The following is a 19,974-nucleotide window of genomic DNA, read 5'->3' as shown; positions in this document are numbered from 1 at the left end:
GTATGTAGCCCCTTGGCTACTACCCTTCAGTCCCCTTAATAACCATAAATAGAGTATTTAGCTGGCCCCTGACACCAGAAAATCAGATTTGTCTGCCTGGAGATGAAAGGAAAAAGAAGAGCCCACGACATGAAAACTGAGGAGAAGCGACTGACTTGGCTCCAAGTCTGCTTGCTGTCCCAGGCACCTGCACAGACCCAGCTTGTCCGGAAAGCTGTGTCACATCCAAAAGCTGTGGAAGAGTGACCGGATAAATCACCTGGCCAGCAACATCTCTCTTGGAGCAGAGGAAATGCTTTTTCTGCACATTTCCAGGTACCAAAAGGACTGAAACATGAGCTTATACCAGCGTGATCCCCTCGAACAAAGAGCCACCACTCATGACCCCCCTCCCCACAAGAGTTGCTGCAAACTTGGGTCCCCTGAGGCACGGAGACACTAGAGTTGAGGCCCCCCCGCCGCACCCCCCACAATGGGCTCTACAGGACTGGCACCCAGTCCCCACCTGCAGTCTTTTTTGCTAGACCACAGTAAGTGTGAAAGACTCGGACCATGAAAACCCAACAACAAGAAGCAAGAAGCACCATTACACCTGAGCCCCACAACCGAGGATAACTAGACCAATGGTGCCTACAGGGTCTTAAGAACCTTGAGAGCCGAGCCCACTTTGGGGTTCTGCTGGAATGGTCACCCAGTCCCTGCCTGTGGCCTGTTTTACACGCTCCCCTACCACCACAAGTGCCTTCCACAATACAACCCCTCCCGAGAAACCACCACTTCAGCTGAGCAGTGGAGTCCCTACGTGACCGAGCATCTCAAGATTGAGCCCCCGGTGGGTTTGCCTGGACTGGTCTCATAGGCCCTGCTTTCAGGTTCTTTGTAACTGGACCGTTCCCCATTGGCTTTGAATGGCCACCCAACGCTGAATTGCACGTCTGCACCTGGACACCACAGAGCTGTCATAGGTGACCTGTTGGTGCTGCCTTGGACCTTGCCCCATACTTACCTTAAGTCCTGAAGAACAGTCCTATAAGTTGCTGCTAAGTGGCCGTATGCAGTAAATGTTTCTTTCCCATAGGATAACATGACCCCTTTAAAAGATACCAGTGCCAGTGTACTTCAGTATACTGAAATGTTGAAATACCACAAAGGCAAGTGTATTTCTGTGTATTTCCAAAACAGTGATATCTCCAAACAAAGTACTTACTCAATTGCGCAGCACTTGGTGTTTAAAATATATATAAAATAAGTGTTTCTTCTAAATTGGTGTGGATCTTATTTTTGAGAGGGTGCATCATTTATTGACCTAGTGTGTGAAACAAATGTCTACCACGCCTCCTTGTTAAGCGTAAGGCTGCTCGACCACACTATCCCCGAAAAGATCACATTGGGATTATTACAGCAAGCCCTGTCCACTCATAAGGGTACCAGGACTGTCTACACAATACACATCTTTTTGGGACATTATATAAAGAGCCAGCTTCCTTCATTTGGCACTAGTCTTTTGTGATCCCTGACAAGATGGGACCAGGGCAGGAAGGTAGGAAATTCAAAACAGATGTGGGGTGGAAACCTCCAGTACCTTCTACATAAACATGGGCACCAGGTATAAATAATGTACCCTCAAACGCAACTCTTCAGTTTACTTCTGGAACTATGGGAATAACTGAGGTACTGCGGTGCTGCTTTGCTGCCCTGCTACTCTGCAGCCATACCGCCTGCTGCCCTGTATGTTGAGAAGGAAGACTTGACCTGCACCTTTCATTCCAAACCTAAGTGTCACTTGTCCAACTGGCTTCCTCTGCTGAGGGGAAGGGACCTAACACGCCCCAGAGGCTCCCTGCAACTGCCCAGCTGACCTGCTTGCTTACATGTGCTACAGGACCTGCCTTAGCCTTGCTGGCCTCTGTAGGAGTGAGTTTGTGACCCCCAAGAGGTATATTGGATGCTGCAGATACTGCAGCTATGGGAATCAACACTAGCGTTCTGCTAAGGAGACATGCATGGCTCAGAATTTCTGGCTTCAAACCAGAAATTCAGCAAACCATTCTTAATGCACCCTTTGTTGAGGAACACCTCTTTGGGCCTCAAGTAGACCAATCCCTTGAAAAGATGAAAGGATACAGAAGTGGCAAAATCACTCTCCTTCTACCAGAGGTTCCTTTTGTCGTTCCTTTTACAGAGGAGGCTCCAAAACTAACATACAAGACACAAACGCAATCATACCCCTCTAGAGGATTCTACAAGGGTGGTTTTAGAGGGAACACTTTTAAGGAAAGATTTAGAGGTTCACCAACATGCACCTCCCAGTCCACCAACGAGCTGTGACCCACTAGTACTCCTCCTAGATCATTTATGACCTGCCGAAGGAAATATTAAAAGACTTTCTTCCCATTTGGCAATAATTAACATCAGACAAATGAGTTTTGGATATTATCCAACCTAGTTATTGCCTGGAGCTTACCAGCAATCCTCCCAATATTCCACCTCGCATTCACAAACTCACCCCAACACCAACAGCTCCTCAAACAAGAGGTACAAGCTCTTCTAACAAAAGGTAGCTATAGAACTGGTTCCATTACAACATCAAGGATGGGGAGTTTACTCACTTTATTTTCTAATCCCCAAAAAGGATTGGTCTCTAAGACTAATCTTAGATCTCAGAATATTAAACCTATACATACGGTCAGAGCTTTTCCATATGGTTACCCTTCAACACGTGCTTCCACTTGTACAGCAAGGCGACTTTATGTCCACGCTAGAGTTAAAGGACTCATACTTCCATATTCCTGTATACCGAGCACATCGCAAATATCTCAAATGTGTGATAGCAGGAAATCGCTATCAGTTCAAAGTTCTCCCATTCAGAGTGACTACTGCACCCAGAATATTTACAAAATGTTTGGCAGTAGTAGCAGCTCATTTAAGATGATAAATTCACGTCTTTCTGTATCTGGACAATTAGCTCATCAAAGCCAACACAGAGCAAAGCTGCCCACAACGCACTCAAGCCACCATAAATCTCCATCAATTGAGATTTACAGCCAATGCACAAAAGTCCCATCTCCAAACCTCACAATTGCAACCATATCTGGGAGCTTTGATATTCACTCACGCAGCGCTAGCATCCCCCAGTACAGCCAGAATTCAAAACTTCATTACTACAGTTTCAAAACAATCAATATCTAACAGTCAAAATGTTCATGCAACTGTTAGGGATGATGGTGTCATGCATTGTTATAGTGCCTCATGCAAGATTACACATGCGCCCTCTACAAGAATGCTTAGCGTGTCAGCTGAATCAATCACCGGGTCAATTAACAGATCTAGTGTTGGTAGACAGCCGCACTCATTGCTCCTAGCAGTGGTAAAACACACACAACCTATTAAAAAGGTGGCCTTTTGTGAACCCCATTCCACAAGTCGTACTAACAGCAGATGGATCTCTCACAGGTTGAGGTGCCCATCTATCGCATTAAGCAATTCAGGGTTTTTGGAACGCCAACCACAAAAATCTATACAGAAGTTACTTGGAGCTTCTAACTGTTAACTAGCACCTAGTAGGGAAAGTTATCTTAGTCCGGACGAACAATATAATAATAATAAGGAAGTTTATATAGCGCCTGGTTACACCTTCCCGGCGTGTCCCCGCGCTGTGGAGAAGAGGCCAGTCCAATAGAAGAGGAAAAAGCCACTGGCCCAAAGCTAATCTCAGAGAACTAGTTAGCGAACAGGTGAGTTTTAGGAAGACTCCTAAACCTGGTTTCTGATTGTTCTATCCTCCGACATAACGGGAGTTTATTCCAGTTTTGCGCAGCTAAGAGGCGAAAGGAGCGGCCGCCCATTCTTGCTTTCTTAATCCTAGGGATTTCAAGCTGCCCTGTCCCGCCTGACCTCAACGTTCTGCCCGGTACATACCTAGTGATCAGGTTTCCCAGGTACATTGGAGCCTTATGCCAGAGGATGCGATGACAAATGAGAAGGGATTTAAACAGCACCCTTTCCTTGACTGGAAGCCAATGAAGAGCTTCAAGGGCTGATTTAGACGCTGCCATGTACTGTATTTGTTCTGTAATATATGCCCTTCTTCCTGTACTCCATTCTACCGAATTACTTGAAATGTGTTACTTGAAATGTATTGCTCCAGCTCCTGTTTATCTACCTTGATTTTTATAATGCTTATGTTGTTTTTACTTTGTATATTTTCACATTTTTGTTTCCTTACCTTTTATACCATGTTTGCCGTACACTATACTAATCATGTAAAGCGCTCTGATACCTCTGGGTGAAGCCAGCGCTATATAAAACTTTTAAAATAAAAGCTTTAGCTTAGCCTACACATCTATTTGGCTACACCTTGCAGCAGTAGCTGCATATCTACAAAGCAGACAACATCTATCTTTATTTAAGGTTCCAGTAATTAAAGTCTTTATGAAAGGCCTTAAGAGAATAATACCACCTGGAACCGTAGCATTGTTCTCACAAGGCTTATGGGTCCACCTTTTCGAGCCATTACACACTTGTGAATTACAGTTTCTTTCATGGAAGGTTGCCTGTCTCATTTCTGTCACTTCATTAAGGTGTCTTGGTGAGCTACAAGCATTAACCTTTGAAAAAACTTTCTTTCAACTTCATAAAGATAGTTGTGGATCTTCGTACAAATCCAAAAGTAGTTTCTGCTTTTCATATTAATCAATCAGTTGAGTTACCTGTGTTCTTCCCTCAACCGGACTCAGTAGCAGAGAGGGCTCTACACACACTTGATGTCAAAAGAGCACTATTATACTATATTGATAGAACAAAAGATTTTCGTAAAACAAAGCCACTTTTTGTTGCATTTGCTCCACCTCATTAAGGAAATCCTATCTCTAAATCCGGTATTTCTAGATGGATTAGTAAATGTATTCAAATTTGTTATGTTAAAGCTAAAATAACTTTAACTATACCTCCTAGAGCACATTCTGCTTGCAAAATAGGAGCATCTATGGCCTTTTTAGGTAACATTCCCATAGCCGACATATGTAAAGCAGCTACATGGTCTACACCCCAAACAGTTTCCAAACATTATTGTGTGGATGTATTAGCACATCAACAAGCTATTGTAAGACAAGCAGTGCTAACACCCCTTCTCAACCAACTGCAAAACCCACTGGTTAGCCACCGCTTTGAGAGCATGTTACTTTCCCTGTAAGCATCTGTTTCTGAAATGTAGAGCTGTAGATTCACATGCACCCTCCCTCCTCCCCTTCCACCACTGGCTGTTGCAGTTCTTAATATTCACCTTGCATATGCATGGACATCTCTGTATTACACTCACTTACTCCATTCTCACCCTCTTGTGCGAAAATAATCCAACAGTGGAGTTGATGCCCATGCGCATTATCACTGAAAAGAAGAGTCACCTTACCTAGTAACTGGAAAAGACTTCTTCGAAGGAAAACAACTTGCCAACATGCTGACCCAACACTAGATGGCAGGCGTATGCAAAGCATGTGAATCTTCAGACCTACATGCCAAGAACAGATGCTTCTAGGGTGCATAGTCCTTATCCACGATTGCCTTTCAAAGCACATAGACCCGCTCAAACACGTCTCCAGAAATCAGGCTTTGTCTTATGCTGTCATGCGTCTTCATTTAGCTGCAATTGCAGCTTACTTGCAAAATAAAGAACACTCTTTGTCATTTAGAGTCCCTGGTATTAGGCCTTTCGCGGAAGGGCTCAAACAAGTTATTCCACACAGGGTTCATCCCACCCCTGTCTGGGAACTCAATATTGTCCTTTACAGGCTCATCAGCCCTCCTTTTGAATAGTTACACTCATCTCAACTGCAGTTACTGTCTGGAAAGGTTTCCTTCCTCAATGCTGTCACATCTTTAAGGTGTGTGTGTGTGTGTGTAGGAAAGTGGCCCTTTCTATCACGGTCACCCTCAAGTTTTGCCTGGTATTTGAAGCTTTTTTGACAGATGTGCACTGGGTTCCTGCTATTCATGTCCCCAGTACCAAATCTCTTTTCCTAAAACAACCCCCCCCCCCCCCCCCCGAATTGGCAATACCTTTCAACCTCTTATAATTCCCGGGTAAATGGTACCTCTGGTTCCTAGGGCCATGAGGCTGAAGAGGGTCCCTAAGGCCTACAACATGTATTGTACCACCCTGGTGGACCCCTCGGCATACACTTGCAAACTGCCATTGCAAGCTCTGTGACAAGGTGCAGAGAAAAATGAAGACCGGACAGGGCACGCCTCCTGTGTGCCATTCCTGTAGACACTGCATGCAAAATATACAAGTCACCACTACAGCATGCCTTTCAGCCCTAAGGCAGGGTGCATTATATTACATGGGAGGACATGCCTGCATGAGCAGACTTGCTCCTGTGATGTCAATGTTGATTCTAGGACATTGACAGTGAACAGGGAAGCCATCTTGAGTATAGGTACAGGGCTTTGGTGAGGAGTTTTCCAGCAACATTATAGCTTCATTGAAACTAAGGATGTTTGGTATCAAACATCTCGTATTAATAAGCCCACACTGATTCGAGTGATGGATTTATTAGTACATGCACTCAGAAGGTAAGGTGCTCCATGAAAACTACCAACCCCTCAGGTACTGGCTGTCTGACTGACGTAGACCTGCCTGCCACCACAGTTTGCTGACCTCTTGAGGCACCAGCCAAAAGTGTTGTCACATTTTCTAAGCAGGATGGCTAATAATCAGCATATCCAGATATCCAGGCAGAAGTGAATATGTGACCTAGGCCCCCCTCGCAACCCACACTTGAAAAATTACTTAAGTTGGCTCTGGCAACTGCAGAAGAAGTGACCCTCCTAAGTGGAATAGCTTCAGGGTACCTGTTGGCATGGTCCACCACCACAAGTATGAATCTGTTCCCTGATGCTGTAGGAGGGTCCAGGGGGCCAACAAAGTCAACCTGAATCCTTTCAAAAGGAACACTACCCTTCATTATGTCTACAACTCGCAAAGACCTTGCCCTCAGGAACATTTAGCATAATATTTTGCACTGTCCTCAAAATACATTCCCTTTAGTTTTTCCAGATACCTTAGTAAGAGCTTTCTCCTTCGTGTCGTTTAGGCACTGCTGCTCTCTAAATATGGAGTAAAGCAGCAAAACTGATGTTTCTGAATAGGCAGCTCTTAGCATTTTCCACCTTGCTACAAATGACAAGTTGTTGTTTTGTTCTCTCCTCTGCCTCAGCAAGAATTCGGTGGACGATGATGAGGTCTATCAAGGGCAGCCTGGCGTCTGCGGTCTGACCAACTTGGGCAACACCTGTTTCATGAATTCTGCCTTGCAGGTCAGTAGCCTGAGTTGTCTGTTGCAGAAGTAGAGGAACCAAATACTATAAAAATATGCATAAATTACAGGTGGTAATAGCTGCTAGTGAACTAACCAAGAACTGTGTTGTAGTGTGTTTAGCTGTGCTGGAAAGATGCAGATTATTTTACTATATTTTAATAAAATCACACTTTTTGTTTCAAAGGATGATGCTGTACCAAAAATATTAGAGTGGTTAGATAACTTATCAGATTTCAGTTCTACTCGTCACTGTGCCATTCCTTAAAGCCTCTCAGGAGAGATTATGTTTCCATATGTTACCTGAAAACATATGTTATCGTAGGATATAATCGATTAGCAGCTCCACCTTTTGGGTAGTGTGCAATAGGACAGTCTCATCAAAGTCTTGGGTGTTGTCAGATTCAGAAGTAAGACAAACGGTTGATAGTGTATGTATTTCAAACGTGTATTGCTGGATCTCAGTCTTTCAGAACCTTTCCCTGTAATGTTGGAGATCCTTTTTCGGAGATTAATTAAAGGTCTTTAGCCCCAAAATGCTTTTTTTTTTCCACCCTCTGAACGGTATTCCTTAATTGATGAAAAGATAATGTTCTTTGGTGAAGCAGTAACATCCCCCCCCCCTTCCCCCACTTAGTTGAAGTTTTCTTGTTCATCCAAGAGGTTTTAGCAAAGTTTTCCCCTTGAATTGGTAGGTCACTATACTTATTTACTTTTAGTCATATATTTCCCGTATTCTTTTGTAACTCTGCAATATATCATTTTCTAATTTGAAAGGCTTTGTTTTTTTTAATTTCTCTAATGTGACTTGGTAACACTTGTAGGAAGCTGGCTCTTTATATAGTGGACCAAAAGGAGGTACACTGTGTAAAATGTCAGGCAAACCCTAGGTGATTTACAGAGGCACAACTGATGAACCAAATTCTCTTTTGTGGTAGTGTGGGTGAACAATTAGGCCTATCAGAGTGTAGTGCTGGAGCATTTATTGTGCACACAAAGGCAGTGGGTGAGACACCCACTCAATAAAGAAATACGACACCTAGTGATACAAATTACACATTTGTAATATGATTTTAGACACCAAGATCATCTGAATCAGCTAAGTATTTTTCAGTTATGAATTTTTACAGGTTTCATAAGTTGACACCTAGTGCAATTTCTGGTGCTGTAATGTTATCCTATGGAGGAAAACATGTATTGCATTTGGACACTTGTCAACGACTTACGGGACCCTTTTCCTGGTCTTAAGATGAGTATGGAGCAAGGTCAAAGACCACGCCAACAGGTCACCTCGGCGGCACTGTGGCAGCCGGGTGCAGATGTTTGTTTCGGGGTCAGGTGCCCTGTTCATTTCTATGCGGAACGGTTTGGTCGAACAGGTTGCAAGCTTGGCCTGGGGGCCAGTCTGGGTGAACCCACAGGGGGGCTCAGTCCTTGAGCTGCTCAGGCACGTTGGGACACTGTAGGTCCACTTCTTCTCTGGCTTTAGGGCTGGGGTACAATGGTTTCTTTAGGCCTCGGGTCTGTGCGGCGGGAGACACTTGCAGTTTAGGGGGCCTGCACAAAGACGCTGCAGTCTGCGACTGGTGGTCCAGTCTAGGTAAACCTAAGGGTGGGCTCAGCCTTTGAGGGTCTCAGGATCTCTTTAGCCCCCTCACCTCCCTCGGGATCAGGCTTTGGAACACGGGTGCAAAGGTACTTTGAGCTGTTGAGTGGCGGCGGTCGTAGGCTCTCACTTGGTTTTGTTTCTGAGGTAAAGGGGCAAACAGGACAGCTAGGCCACTCTTGATGTGTGTCTCTCTGTCCCTGAAGTCCCTCGACGTACAGGCCGGTCTTCCTCGGTGTTGCTGTCCGGTCTGGACACAACAAGCCTTGGCTGTTGCAAGGGGTCTGGTACCCTGGGAATTGGTACTCTGCCGCTCCGGATGGTCCTAGCATCCCTACACTTGGAGGGAGGACCTATGAGAGCATGGTTACCTCTTCCTGGGCAGCTGCAGCGTCGGAAACCCCTGGTAGGCAGGAGGTTGATGTACTAGGCTTTGCGTCTTTGGTGCCTGCGGATGCAAGGAAATAGCTCCTCTACTCCAAGGGAGTTTCCTGGGTTTCTTGGATTCTGCACAGCAGCAGGAAGTGTTGGTTTCTCCACGAGGGTTGGGTGCAGCAGCCAAGCCGGTGGGGTTGACTCCAAGCCAGTTGTTGCTTTTCTGTTCTCATGTCAGCAATCTTTATCCACTTCTTCTTTGTGTCCGTCCAATCTCCGGTCCTGGCATCAGGGGTGCTACCTAAATACTGTATTTAGGGCTGTTACAGGGAGTGCAATGTAGTAGTCAATGTGCTGCCTACCTTTAGGGTGACTACACCTTCTATATGACCACTTCCTGTGGGAAGTGGGCATAACCCTGACCCAGAGAACCTAATTCCATCAAAAACCAAGCTGGTGGAATTTCCCTAGTTGTGTTCACTTCAGGTAGTTCACCTTAGGAGTTGTACTAACCTGAGGGTTAACACGCCCGCTGACTAGCTACTTTTCCCACCTGTCTGGTTCCCAAATGGGCCCTGGGTAGGGGGTGGCATTTCCCCTGTCTGGGGGAAGCCTGGGTCGCCTATCCAAGGCGGTGGTCTCTTTGAAGCTCTATACCTTGACATGCTAATCTACCAGCCATCCTGTTTGGAGGAGGTGAAAACACCTCCTACCAGAGCAGGTATTGTTTCTGGTCTCTGAGAGCGAGGCTCTCACCTCCTTGGTGGGTGAGGAGGGGTCAGAAACTAATCTGAGGTGACCGGCTGGACAGGACCCATCAGGTAATATACTAGAGGTCGGTATGTTGTTTTTACTTTGTATATTTTAACATTGTTGTTTCCTTACCATTTATATGCTTTTATACCATGTTTGTCTTGTACTATCCTAATCATGTAAAGCGCTCTGATACCTCTTGGTCTAGCCAGCTCTATATAAAACTTTTAAAATAAATAAAAAGTAGGTTTTCAGGGGGTGCCTCTATGGTACCCTCTGGGTTTATGTATTAATAAAACCATTACTGGAATCAGTGTAGGTTTATTAATCCGAGGTGTTTGACACCATAGGTTTCAGAGAAGCCATTATGTAGCTGGGAAACTACTAGATGGGTGAATAATAAACAGCAGGTGAATGTAGAAGATCTTCAAGCTTCAAACCTGTTCTTAGATGCATATAGCTGGCTTCTATCTGTGTAGGTGTAAAACAATTTGTTGCTAATGATTATGATGCAGTTACGCCAGAATATCCCACAGTTGACCCAAACATGAAAATAGAAATATAGCACCTAGCACTGAGATGGCTATAAAATTATTTGCTGTTCTATATCTTCGGTCTTAGCTCTGTTTTAGTTTCCTATTTATTTTTTCCAAACTGATGCTCTGACTGGTATTGGGTGTTTGTGTACTGTATCAAACTGTATTAGAATGTCTTAGACCCTGTATATAGCTCATTCTCGTTGACCTGTGAGAATTCAGAGCCTAAAATAAGTAACCTCTCCATTGAATTTGCGTGTACCAGTACTGTAGCCTCAGAATAAGTGTTAAATGGCAAGTTTCACGGAGGATGGTGGCCAGTAGCCACTAATAAAACCTCTAGGAAAGTCCTTCCAAAAAATGCTCTGCTGATGTCAGTGCGATTGCTGGTGAAAAATAATCTTGAGTAAGTTCAGAGCCTTAGTCATTGTATTATTCTCTGATGTATGTCAGTCTTGATAGAATTAACACCCACTAAGCTATTTTTGTTTTAAAGTTCATTAAATAGGACAATTTTAGAGCCAGCACTACATACCAGTGTAATGCAAAGCTCGACAATCTAGATCCTGTTGAGCTGCAAAACTTATGTTGCAGGTTGTAGCTTCTTTCTTCACTTTTCCTGCAATGTCTAAAAAATTACCCCTTGCTTGTTAATTCCAGTCTTAGTTTCCTTCCATATCTTGTCTCCTACAGCAATTAAGGTTCCCCATTTCAGAGATTAAATCAATTCATCTCTAGTGATTGAGTATGTTTGCCTCTTATTTCAAGAGGCAAAACAATTAAGTTTCATTTTCCAAAATGATTTTTAGATGTTTGTATCGTGAATGATTCGGTAGTTTTTCATGTTCTGTGCGCTTAGCAGTTTCATTCTCTACAATGATTAGATTTATTTGCCTGCTACCGTTTTTAGTGTTTCATCCCTCTTTGACTGACTTGTTTACCTTTTATTTTCCCTTTTCCTCAGTGTCTCAGTAACGTTCCGCCACTGACAGAATATTTCATAAACAACTTGTATCTAAAAGAGCTGAACTTCAGTAACCCGTTGGGCATGAAGGGGGAGATTGCAGAAGCATATGCGGACATCATAAAGCAGATGTGGTCGGGTCATCACTACTCCGTAGTACCCCGCATATTTAAGGTAAAATAATGGTCTGGGAAGGGTGAACACTACCAGAAGTCTTACACCTTCTTCCTCATGCCAGCAGAGCGTTTCCTAAATTTAGAAACAATGTTTATTGGATAACCGGTTTACAACAACTTAGAGCTGACACATTGAAAGTTATTGCACTCACTTTAGAACCGTTTCTTCTGTTTAGATGTGCCAGTTCTATTGGGGGGAAAAAGCATTTAGTTGAAGCCGAATGCAGCCACTCAGATGTTGCTTTTTGATAACAGATTTATACACATCGCACCCTGCCTTTTTAACTTGATGGGGCTTAATGTTGGATTCAGCTTAATTTTCCTATTGATGTCCCACATAACAGATTTGTGGGTGTTACTATAAACCGGATGTTCCTTGCTGAACACCTAGTTTACACATCTGATGAGCCCTTATATTCCGTCACCTTCACACCAGCGCATGAAATATGGAGATGCTTTCTCAGCTGTGTTCAAGTGCTAATGTAAGCTGCTCCAGTACCAGCTTTTTAATAGATGGTGGATAATTACTCTACCCAAATTGTACAGACAAAGTGAGCAAATCACTTCCCTCCAACCCTGCTTCCACAAACACATTTCTTCAAATTAATCCATTCTCTGTTGCTTCTTATCCCCTCCTTTCCAGTTCAGGAAGAGAAGAGTGTAGGTGTTGTTCTCCTTGTCAGTTGTAGCACAGTTTCCAAGATAAATTGCTGGGAAGTGTTGGGACACACTTCCCTTGTATGTTTTGGTAAAGCTACTCCACTTTTTCTTTCCTTTTTCTGGACGGTTTTGTTTTTCCCCTTTAAATCAACAGTCATGCATACCCCTTTGGGATGATAGCTCTCTACATGGCTTTGAGAAGCTGTGCTGCTCTCTGAACAGCTCTTTGATTTTATTCCCCAGAAGTCTTGAAATCATGTGATCTCACTACCGGTCCTTTATGTTTAACAGGCCCGAGACCTCAGAACTGGGCTCTGATGTCAGAGGGTGGACCCAAATTGAACAATGTGCCTACAGTTCTTTGCTCTCAGGCTTTGCAAGACTTATATTGGTGGCAGTTTTATTTTTTAGTCCAGAGCACAATCCTATTTCTCCGTGGAAATGCCTAAAGTTTAAATACCTATTGACTTAGTGTCTTAACTCACCTTAACATGGTGTCCTTGATCTTTGTAATGTCTTGGACTTTTATCAAGGCTGTTCCTGTTGCATGTTGAGTATGTTTAGATTATAAACTGGTTAGAGCTGGAGTCAGTTGGACTCCACACTTAATGGGGCACAAGGTGCGGGTCACCATTTTTCAGGGTTGGCATCTATTTCATCATGCAAGCTCCCACTTATACCTCTAGAGTCTACCTGTTCCCCTTTTGCTGGGATTCATTTACTAGAGTTTGGTGATTTAGTGTCCTGTTTAGATGTGTGCTAGATGCTTTTCTTGGAGATGTGCAGGCGTCTCTAATTGAGATGCTGTTTGATAACTCAAAGCTCTTTAGGAACAAGGCTGACTGAGTGTTGGCACTGTTCCACGATAGCTGTTCTACAGCCCACTCCTTAGATAATTTGCTATCTCTGGAGTGCCAGTTTAATCAACATTAGCAGAGGCCCTTGAGTTACTTCCAGGGTCCTGCTTACCGCCAGAGATTGCACACCAAACCGTTGCACCCCAACACTCTCACAGCCTTTTTGTGACTGAAGAGGATGTAGTGGGGGCAGGTCATTGTCTTTCTCCTCCTCTGATGCAAGTGCCAGCAAGCTGCTCAGATGTTCCCCCTCCATTTGGCATGTTTGGCTGGTACAGGGCAGAATATTTTGTCTACCCAGTTACCACAGATCAGTGGGTTTTTATTGGTTGTTCAGCCTGGTTAGGCCCACACTTTTCTATATACTCCTGTTTCTGTTCAGATGTTTGGCAGATCGTGCCGCTATTCTAGCTTGTTCGGTGTTGGCTAGAGGAGCAATAGAGAGAGTCACCGAGGTGGAGAGGGGGAAGTGTTGCTACTAATGGTGGTTTTTGATCACTGAAAAAGATAGCAGGATCAGGCCAATTATGGATCTGTGGTTCCTAAGTGCCTTTCTTTTGAAAGACCAATTGAAGATTGAGATCTCTCCTTGGGTCAGTCTAACGTGGACCAGGAAGATTGGAGGATGATGTTTGTTGTGCTTCGATGTGTCGTCACCTTGAACCCCTGCACCCCCTAGACCACTCCCTATCCCATACCACCCCTGGCTCATTTACAAAGGTGAAGACCGTGATCACCGCCCATCTTCACAAGTAAGGGGTCAACATATTCCTGTTCTTTGATGACCAACTGCAGAATATGGGCTCACTGCTGTCAGCCTTTGACAACCTGCTTTCCTCCCTGGATTTCGTTATCAGCAAGATGAATTCCCTTCTCTGGCAAGTGCAGTGGATTACCTTTATAGGATTGGTTTTGCATATGATGGATTTCAATTCCTTTCTGACTTTACAGCGGTTCTGTGAAATTCCAAATATGCTCCTGATGTTCAAGCTCATTTCTATGTTGTAGCTGGGTGGTTCTGAAGCTTCTCTTGACCTCCTGCATACTGCTGGTGCCTTATGCTCATTGGGACATGCAGGATCTGCAGTGTAACATCCACCTTCAGTATTGGGGCATGCCTCTAGGACAGGATCTTCATATTGGACAAAGCAGCCTAGGGCCTGCGGTGGTGACAGTGTATCATGACTTGTGATTGGATGTTTTTCTTACCCGATCCAGAGCTGACTGTGGTGATGGAGGTGTCATCTCTGAACTGGGTGGGGCGGCAGCAAATAAGCAAGTCAGAGATCAGAGGCCATGGTCTCCAGTGGAGAAGCAACACCAAATCAATCTGCTGGAGTTGAGCACCATCTGACTAGCCCTCAAGACCTACCTTCCTTCCATCAAAATCATTCCCGTCATTGTTCTTGCAGACAACAAAGCCTCCACGTGGTACTGCATTGAGCGGGATGGTGTGGGCGTCTTGTGTGCACTGTCAGGAAGTGCTGCAACTAGACTCCATTTGCCATCTTTGATCTACGATTTTACATGATATAAGTTTCTAACTCCAACCCACCACCTGGAGTAAATTTTGACTGTTCAGCCACACTGCATTTGGAGACTCCAGTGGTGAGAGAGTTTGTGTTCATTTATTTTAAGTGCAGTAGTGGGGCGGAGCAGGACACCGGCGACAAATGACATTACACTAACATTTGTTACCCAGTTAAGTCTAATTTCCCATGAAATCCAGGAAAAGTCCTCAGACCTACCAAATGTGATTCTTGTTTTATTTTTAAATCATAAGTCCGGGAATAGGCCCTGTAGAACATCTTATGGTCTGGGAAGTTGAGGGGAGCACTCCGATTTTGGCAACATCAGACTTCTTCTAGTATGCCGCAAATGAGTTTGCAAATTTAAATGTTATTTAAGTGAAGTGCCCAATGGGGGAGAACTTAGGATGACAATCAGGTTAATTTGCCTTTATCTAATTATCCTTTTTTCTATTTACAGAAAAAAAGTTCATAATAAGTTATGCTCCCAATACCGTAACTCACATAAAAACAACAGGTTATCGCTTAAAAACAGAGTGAAAAAACCCCTTACATTGATCCTTTATAGTTGTCTGAGCAATGACTCTTCCCCCACCTATCAAACCATATCTCATTCCCCCAAATGCAATGCCCATGATTTCACAGAGGACATTGTAATTGACATCAAAGTTGATCTAACTTATTAGTTTAATATGGACAGTATTGATGATATCACTAGGGGTGCAGTATGTTGTTCTTTGGATATGAAACATAATGTTGTGGTGTTAAGATATGTTATTTAATAGTATAAATATTGTGAAATCGTGATCACTCCATCTGGGGTGTGAGTTACAGTTGGCATGGTGGGTTTCAGTTATGGTTTTCTAAGCTAACCATACCTTTTAACTCTCAGGGTTTATGTCCACCTTAAATGGACAAGGAGTAAACTGAAGGCATTAACAGGAGAAATTCATTAGTGATAGCAGAACGAACCACAGGAGTGCACTGGTTTCAGGCAGCAAGAATAAACACTGTATAGTCTACACTGGGATAAAACATGAGTGACCTACTTTTAAGTACTGGGTCAGGGAGCCCTCGTAATATGCCTTTACAGGAGAAACACACCCAGAGTGTTTACCAAGGAGTGGCAGAGGTGCCTAAATATCTCGATTGGACGTGCAGGCCCACAAGCCTAGAATTTATGCAAACCAAACAAACACATGTGGAAGGTATGTTCTTGCCCAGTTGGTACGGAAAAAAATCATCACCGTCCTTAACAAATGGTAGTGTTGTCAAATTTCAGACTTCGCTTTTTAGGATCCAGTCACTAGCAACATGCATTGATTCTTGGGAACCATGGTGAGTTCCCCATATGAGCAACACTATACAATCCATAGTCAAGCCGTGGTAACAGGCCACCAGGGTAAGTGCTCCATGGAATCAATCCTTAAGCCAGCTGGTGACAACAGCATAATAAGTATCTGACACTTCTGGACTAATAGTGATTGTAGAAGGGTAATTCTGTGGAAGAAATTAATTAGTAGGCTAGAAGAATTGAAGAATAGGGATTGTTTTAGATTAGGAAAGGTGTAAAAGAAAAATCTGCCTCAAGTCTCTACCTGACCCTTACTTGCCCATATAGTGAAGACACCACTCGTGTCCCCGTTAACCTATTTTTCATTCACTGGACTCCCCAGAGATAATTTCAATAGGAGAAATGGAGTAGCAGAGTGAGAGGAAGGGCAGAAAACCTGGACTATCTGTCATGAAAGACTATGTAGTTAGTTTAAAGATCACAGACCAAGGGAAAAAGAGGGGTTTGGGAAGATAAAAAAGGGTGTTGCAGTGCTCCGGAAGCTCTGCCTGTTTGGTGCAGGTGTAGGCGGTAATAGAAGCATAATAAGCATGTACAAAACAAATTTTAACATGCAGTTGTTGCTTGCAGCACTCACCGGCCTAAACTGTTATGAAGTGTAAATGCAGCAGAAACATTACAAGAAGCTTAACATAGTCTCATCCACTGTGCATGCCATTTCAAAACTGGTTGGGCAGGTCAAAATACAGCCATACCTAGCCTAAAATGATTTTCGGGGAGTTTAATTAATTGGGGAGTGTCCGCATGGGTGCTGAAAGAAGCTAAAACATTCCTTGCTAGAAGTATCCTCTTCTGTTAAAGAAACCGGATTTACATTTTTTTAAAACATTTTTTGGGTTGTACGCTATTGTTTCAGTGGTATACATGCAATTTCCATTTCATGGTTGCAAGCAGACATGTCAATCAGACGAATGATGTCTTTTTTAAAGAAAAAAAATTCTTCAACCAGAAAGTCGTTTGGGCTTTTTCTGGGTGAGAGGACGAGGAGATAGCCTGGTGCAATCTAAATCACATGCTAGTATTTCCCATAGTTGGAAGTGCACGCCACTTGTACCATTAATGGCTTGATGCTTAGGAAAAGCAAGAATGAGGTTGTTAACGTGATCATTCAAAAGGTGGCAGGCTTTTCTTAACTTTTAAATCCTGCATTTGAGCACCTATGGCTGGCTTACAGAAAGTTAGATCTCTTGTGTTTTTTTAAAGCTCAGTGCTTACTGTAGAATTAAGTAGTCAGCAAACCTGAGGGGTTATAACTGATGACCTCACAGTGACCAAATAAAGAAGTTACATTGAAAGGTACTGGGAAGCACCACTGCCATACCAAAAAGGAACAAAGACAATGCGCTGCCCAGTGGTGAGCTGTAAGTATCCGTCTGCTCGCACTGTCCCTTTTTGTTGTATTTCTTATTTCTGTATTGGATTTCCTAGTTGTAATTGTATTGTATATGTTGTATTTCTTATTTCTGTATTGGATTTCTTAGCTGTAATTGTGTTTTTTTGGTAATTGTATTGTAATTGCACTGTAGTCTATTTTCTACTGCCCCTGTATTCGTTCTCTGTCCGTTTCTCCCCTTCAGCCCCTCTCCTACCCCGCTGCTGTGCCCTTACGGCCCCGCCCCCCTCGCTTACCCAATCTCTCCCACCTCCCAGCTGCTTCTCCCTTCCAACTCCCCTTCTTATGGCGTTGCTGTGCCGCTGGCGCGCCGCAGGGGTGCCTAAGGTAAGCCCGTTTGCACCAGGACCGCGCCCAGTGCCAGACCCCCTGGCCCCCGTGAACGCTATGACGCCTGCACCCTCTACGCACTCAACACCGGCCAATCATACACCTGCTTCCAGGCCACCCCCAGGAGCACACAAGGACCCTTCTCCTGCCAGAACTGCAGCTACACCAGCCTCCAATCCCCCACCACGCCCACCGGGGTAGACCGCAACAACCTCCGGTGCATACACCCGCTCTGCCCGCAAGTACGCCATCGAACTCTGGGACCTACTCAACTCTTCCTTCCTGGATGTCTCCTTACTGACCGAGACCTGGATTAACCCCTCTTCGGCACCTGACATCGCCATAGTCATTCCTGATGGCTACAAGATCACCCGCCGGGACAGCACCAACTGAGCAGGAGGAGGAATCGCCATCGTCCACAGAAACACCCTCAGAATCTCGACCAGCACCCATGACACCCTCAGCACCTGCCCCCTCCCCCCCCCCCCCCCCCCAGCCACAATTCAGTGACTCCATAGCCAACTTCATCAGCACGCGCACGCCCTTGCGTCCACAGACTACATCCCCCCCGTGACCTGAACTTCCACCTCGAACACCAACAACAGCAACTCCACCACCCTGCTCACCAACCTCGCAAACAGCACGTCACGACTCCCACCAACTCCGCCGGACACACGCTCGACCCCATCTTCTCCACCAGCAACCACCTCCCCTTCAGCCACACCACTGAGCTGACCACCGCTGCATCCACTTCACCTTCGAGAAGCCCACCGAGCAAAGTCACCGAAGACCAGCTGAGCAACACCCTCGCGCCGAAACCCACCTACTGACACCACTGACACGGTTGCCCGCAACCTCAGGCAATGGATCGACGACTGCGCCAACACTCTTGCACCAATCAAGAAACCCTCTAACAGACGCATTGACAGAAAGGCCACCTGGTTCACCGCCAACCTCCAGGCATCCAAGCAAGCCTGCTGCAGGCTCGAGAAGAAGTGGCACCACGCACAGACACCGGACAGCAACACAGCCTACAAGAGCACCAACCGCAAACTCATCCGAACCACCAAAAGGACCGCCTTCAAAGAACGCATTAACAACAATGCACACAACAGCAAATAGCTCTTCAACATTGCGATGGAATTCTCCAACCTCAGCGCCAACTCCGACATCCTGCCATCGCAAGACCTCTGCGACTCCCTAGCCGCCTTCTTCCACCGCAAGATCGCAGACATCCCCGACCGCTTCAACAACCAGGCCCCCGACAGATACCGACTCCTCAGACTCGTTTCCCCCCACATATACCGACCCAAATTAACGACGAAGACACCATAAAAATCATGAACACCATCCACTCCGGCTCACCATCAGACCCCTGCCCGCACCACATCTTCAATAAAGCAAGCTCCACCATGGCACCCATCTCAGCAAGATCATCAACAACTCTTTCGAGACTGCCACCTTCCCGGAGAGCTGGAAGCATGCCGAGGTAAACGCCCTACTCAAGAAACCCAAGGTGGACCCCAAGGACCTCAAGAACTTCCGGCCCATCTCCCGGCTAAAGTGAGCGAGAAGATTGTCAACAGGCAACTGACCTCCTTCCTCGGAGAGAACAACATCCTGGACCCGTCCCAATCCGGATTCCTCAGCACCGAAACGGCCCTCCACGCCGCCATTGACGACATCGGAGCCCTAACAGACAACGGAGAAACCGCGGCCCTCATCCTCCTGGACCTTTCGGCCGCCTTTAACACCGTCTGCCACCACACCCTACGCACATGCCTCCACAACGCAACAAAGCCCTGGACAGGACCTCCTCCTCCTTCCTGACCGGCAGAACGCAGAATGTCCTCTTCCCTTCATTCCGATCTAAAGACACCAAGATCATCTGCGGCGTACCACAAGGATCGTCCCTCAGTCCGACACTCTTCAACGTCTACATGGCACCGCTCTCCAAGATCGTCCGATCACACGACCTCAACATCATCTCATATGCCGGCGACACCCACCTCATCCTCTCTGTCACCAAGACCCCCACCACCGCCAATACCAACCTCCACGAAGGTATGAAGGCCACCGCCAAATGGATGATGAGCAGCCGCCTGAAACTGAACTTGGACAAGACGGA

The 19,974-nt window shown here is 45.2% G+C and overlaps 1 protein-coding gene across 1 annotated transcript in view; it reads left to right on the top strand.

Moving 5' to 3' along the window:
• The window catches only part of USP11 (ubiquitin specific peptidase 11), a 280,476-nt gene that overhangs the window by 104,532 nt on the left and 155,970 nt on the right, over positions 1 to 19,974 (top strand). The window contains exons 7-8 of the mRNA XM_086940434.1: positions 7,215 to 7,314; positions 11,548 to 11,721. Of these exons, the coding sequence (XP_086796560.1) occupies positions 7,215 to 7,314; positions 11,548 to 11,721 (274 nt within the window). The remainder of the gene's footprint in view (positions 1 to 7,214; positions 7,315 to 11,547; positions 11,722 to 19,974) is intronic.

Source organism: Lissotriton vulgaris, chromosome 10 (genome assembly GCF_964263255.1).
Source record: "Lissotriton vulgaris chromosome 10, aLisVul1.2, whole genome shotgun sequence".
NCBI lineage: Eukaryota > Metazoa > Chordata > Amphibia > Caudata > Salamandridae > Lissotriton > Lissotriton vulgaris.
The sequence above is the reverse complement of the archived record's forward strand: the minus strand, read 5'-3'. Positions and strand labels throughout refer to the sequence as shown.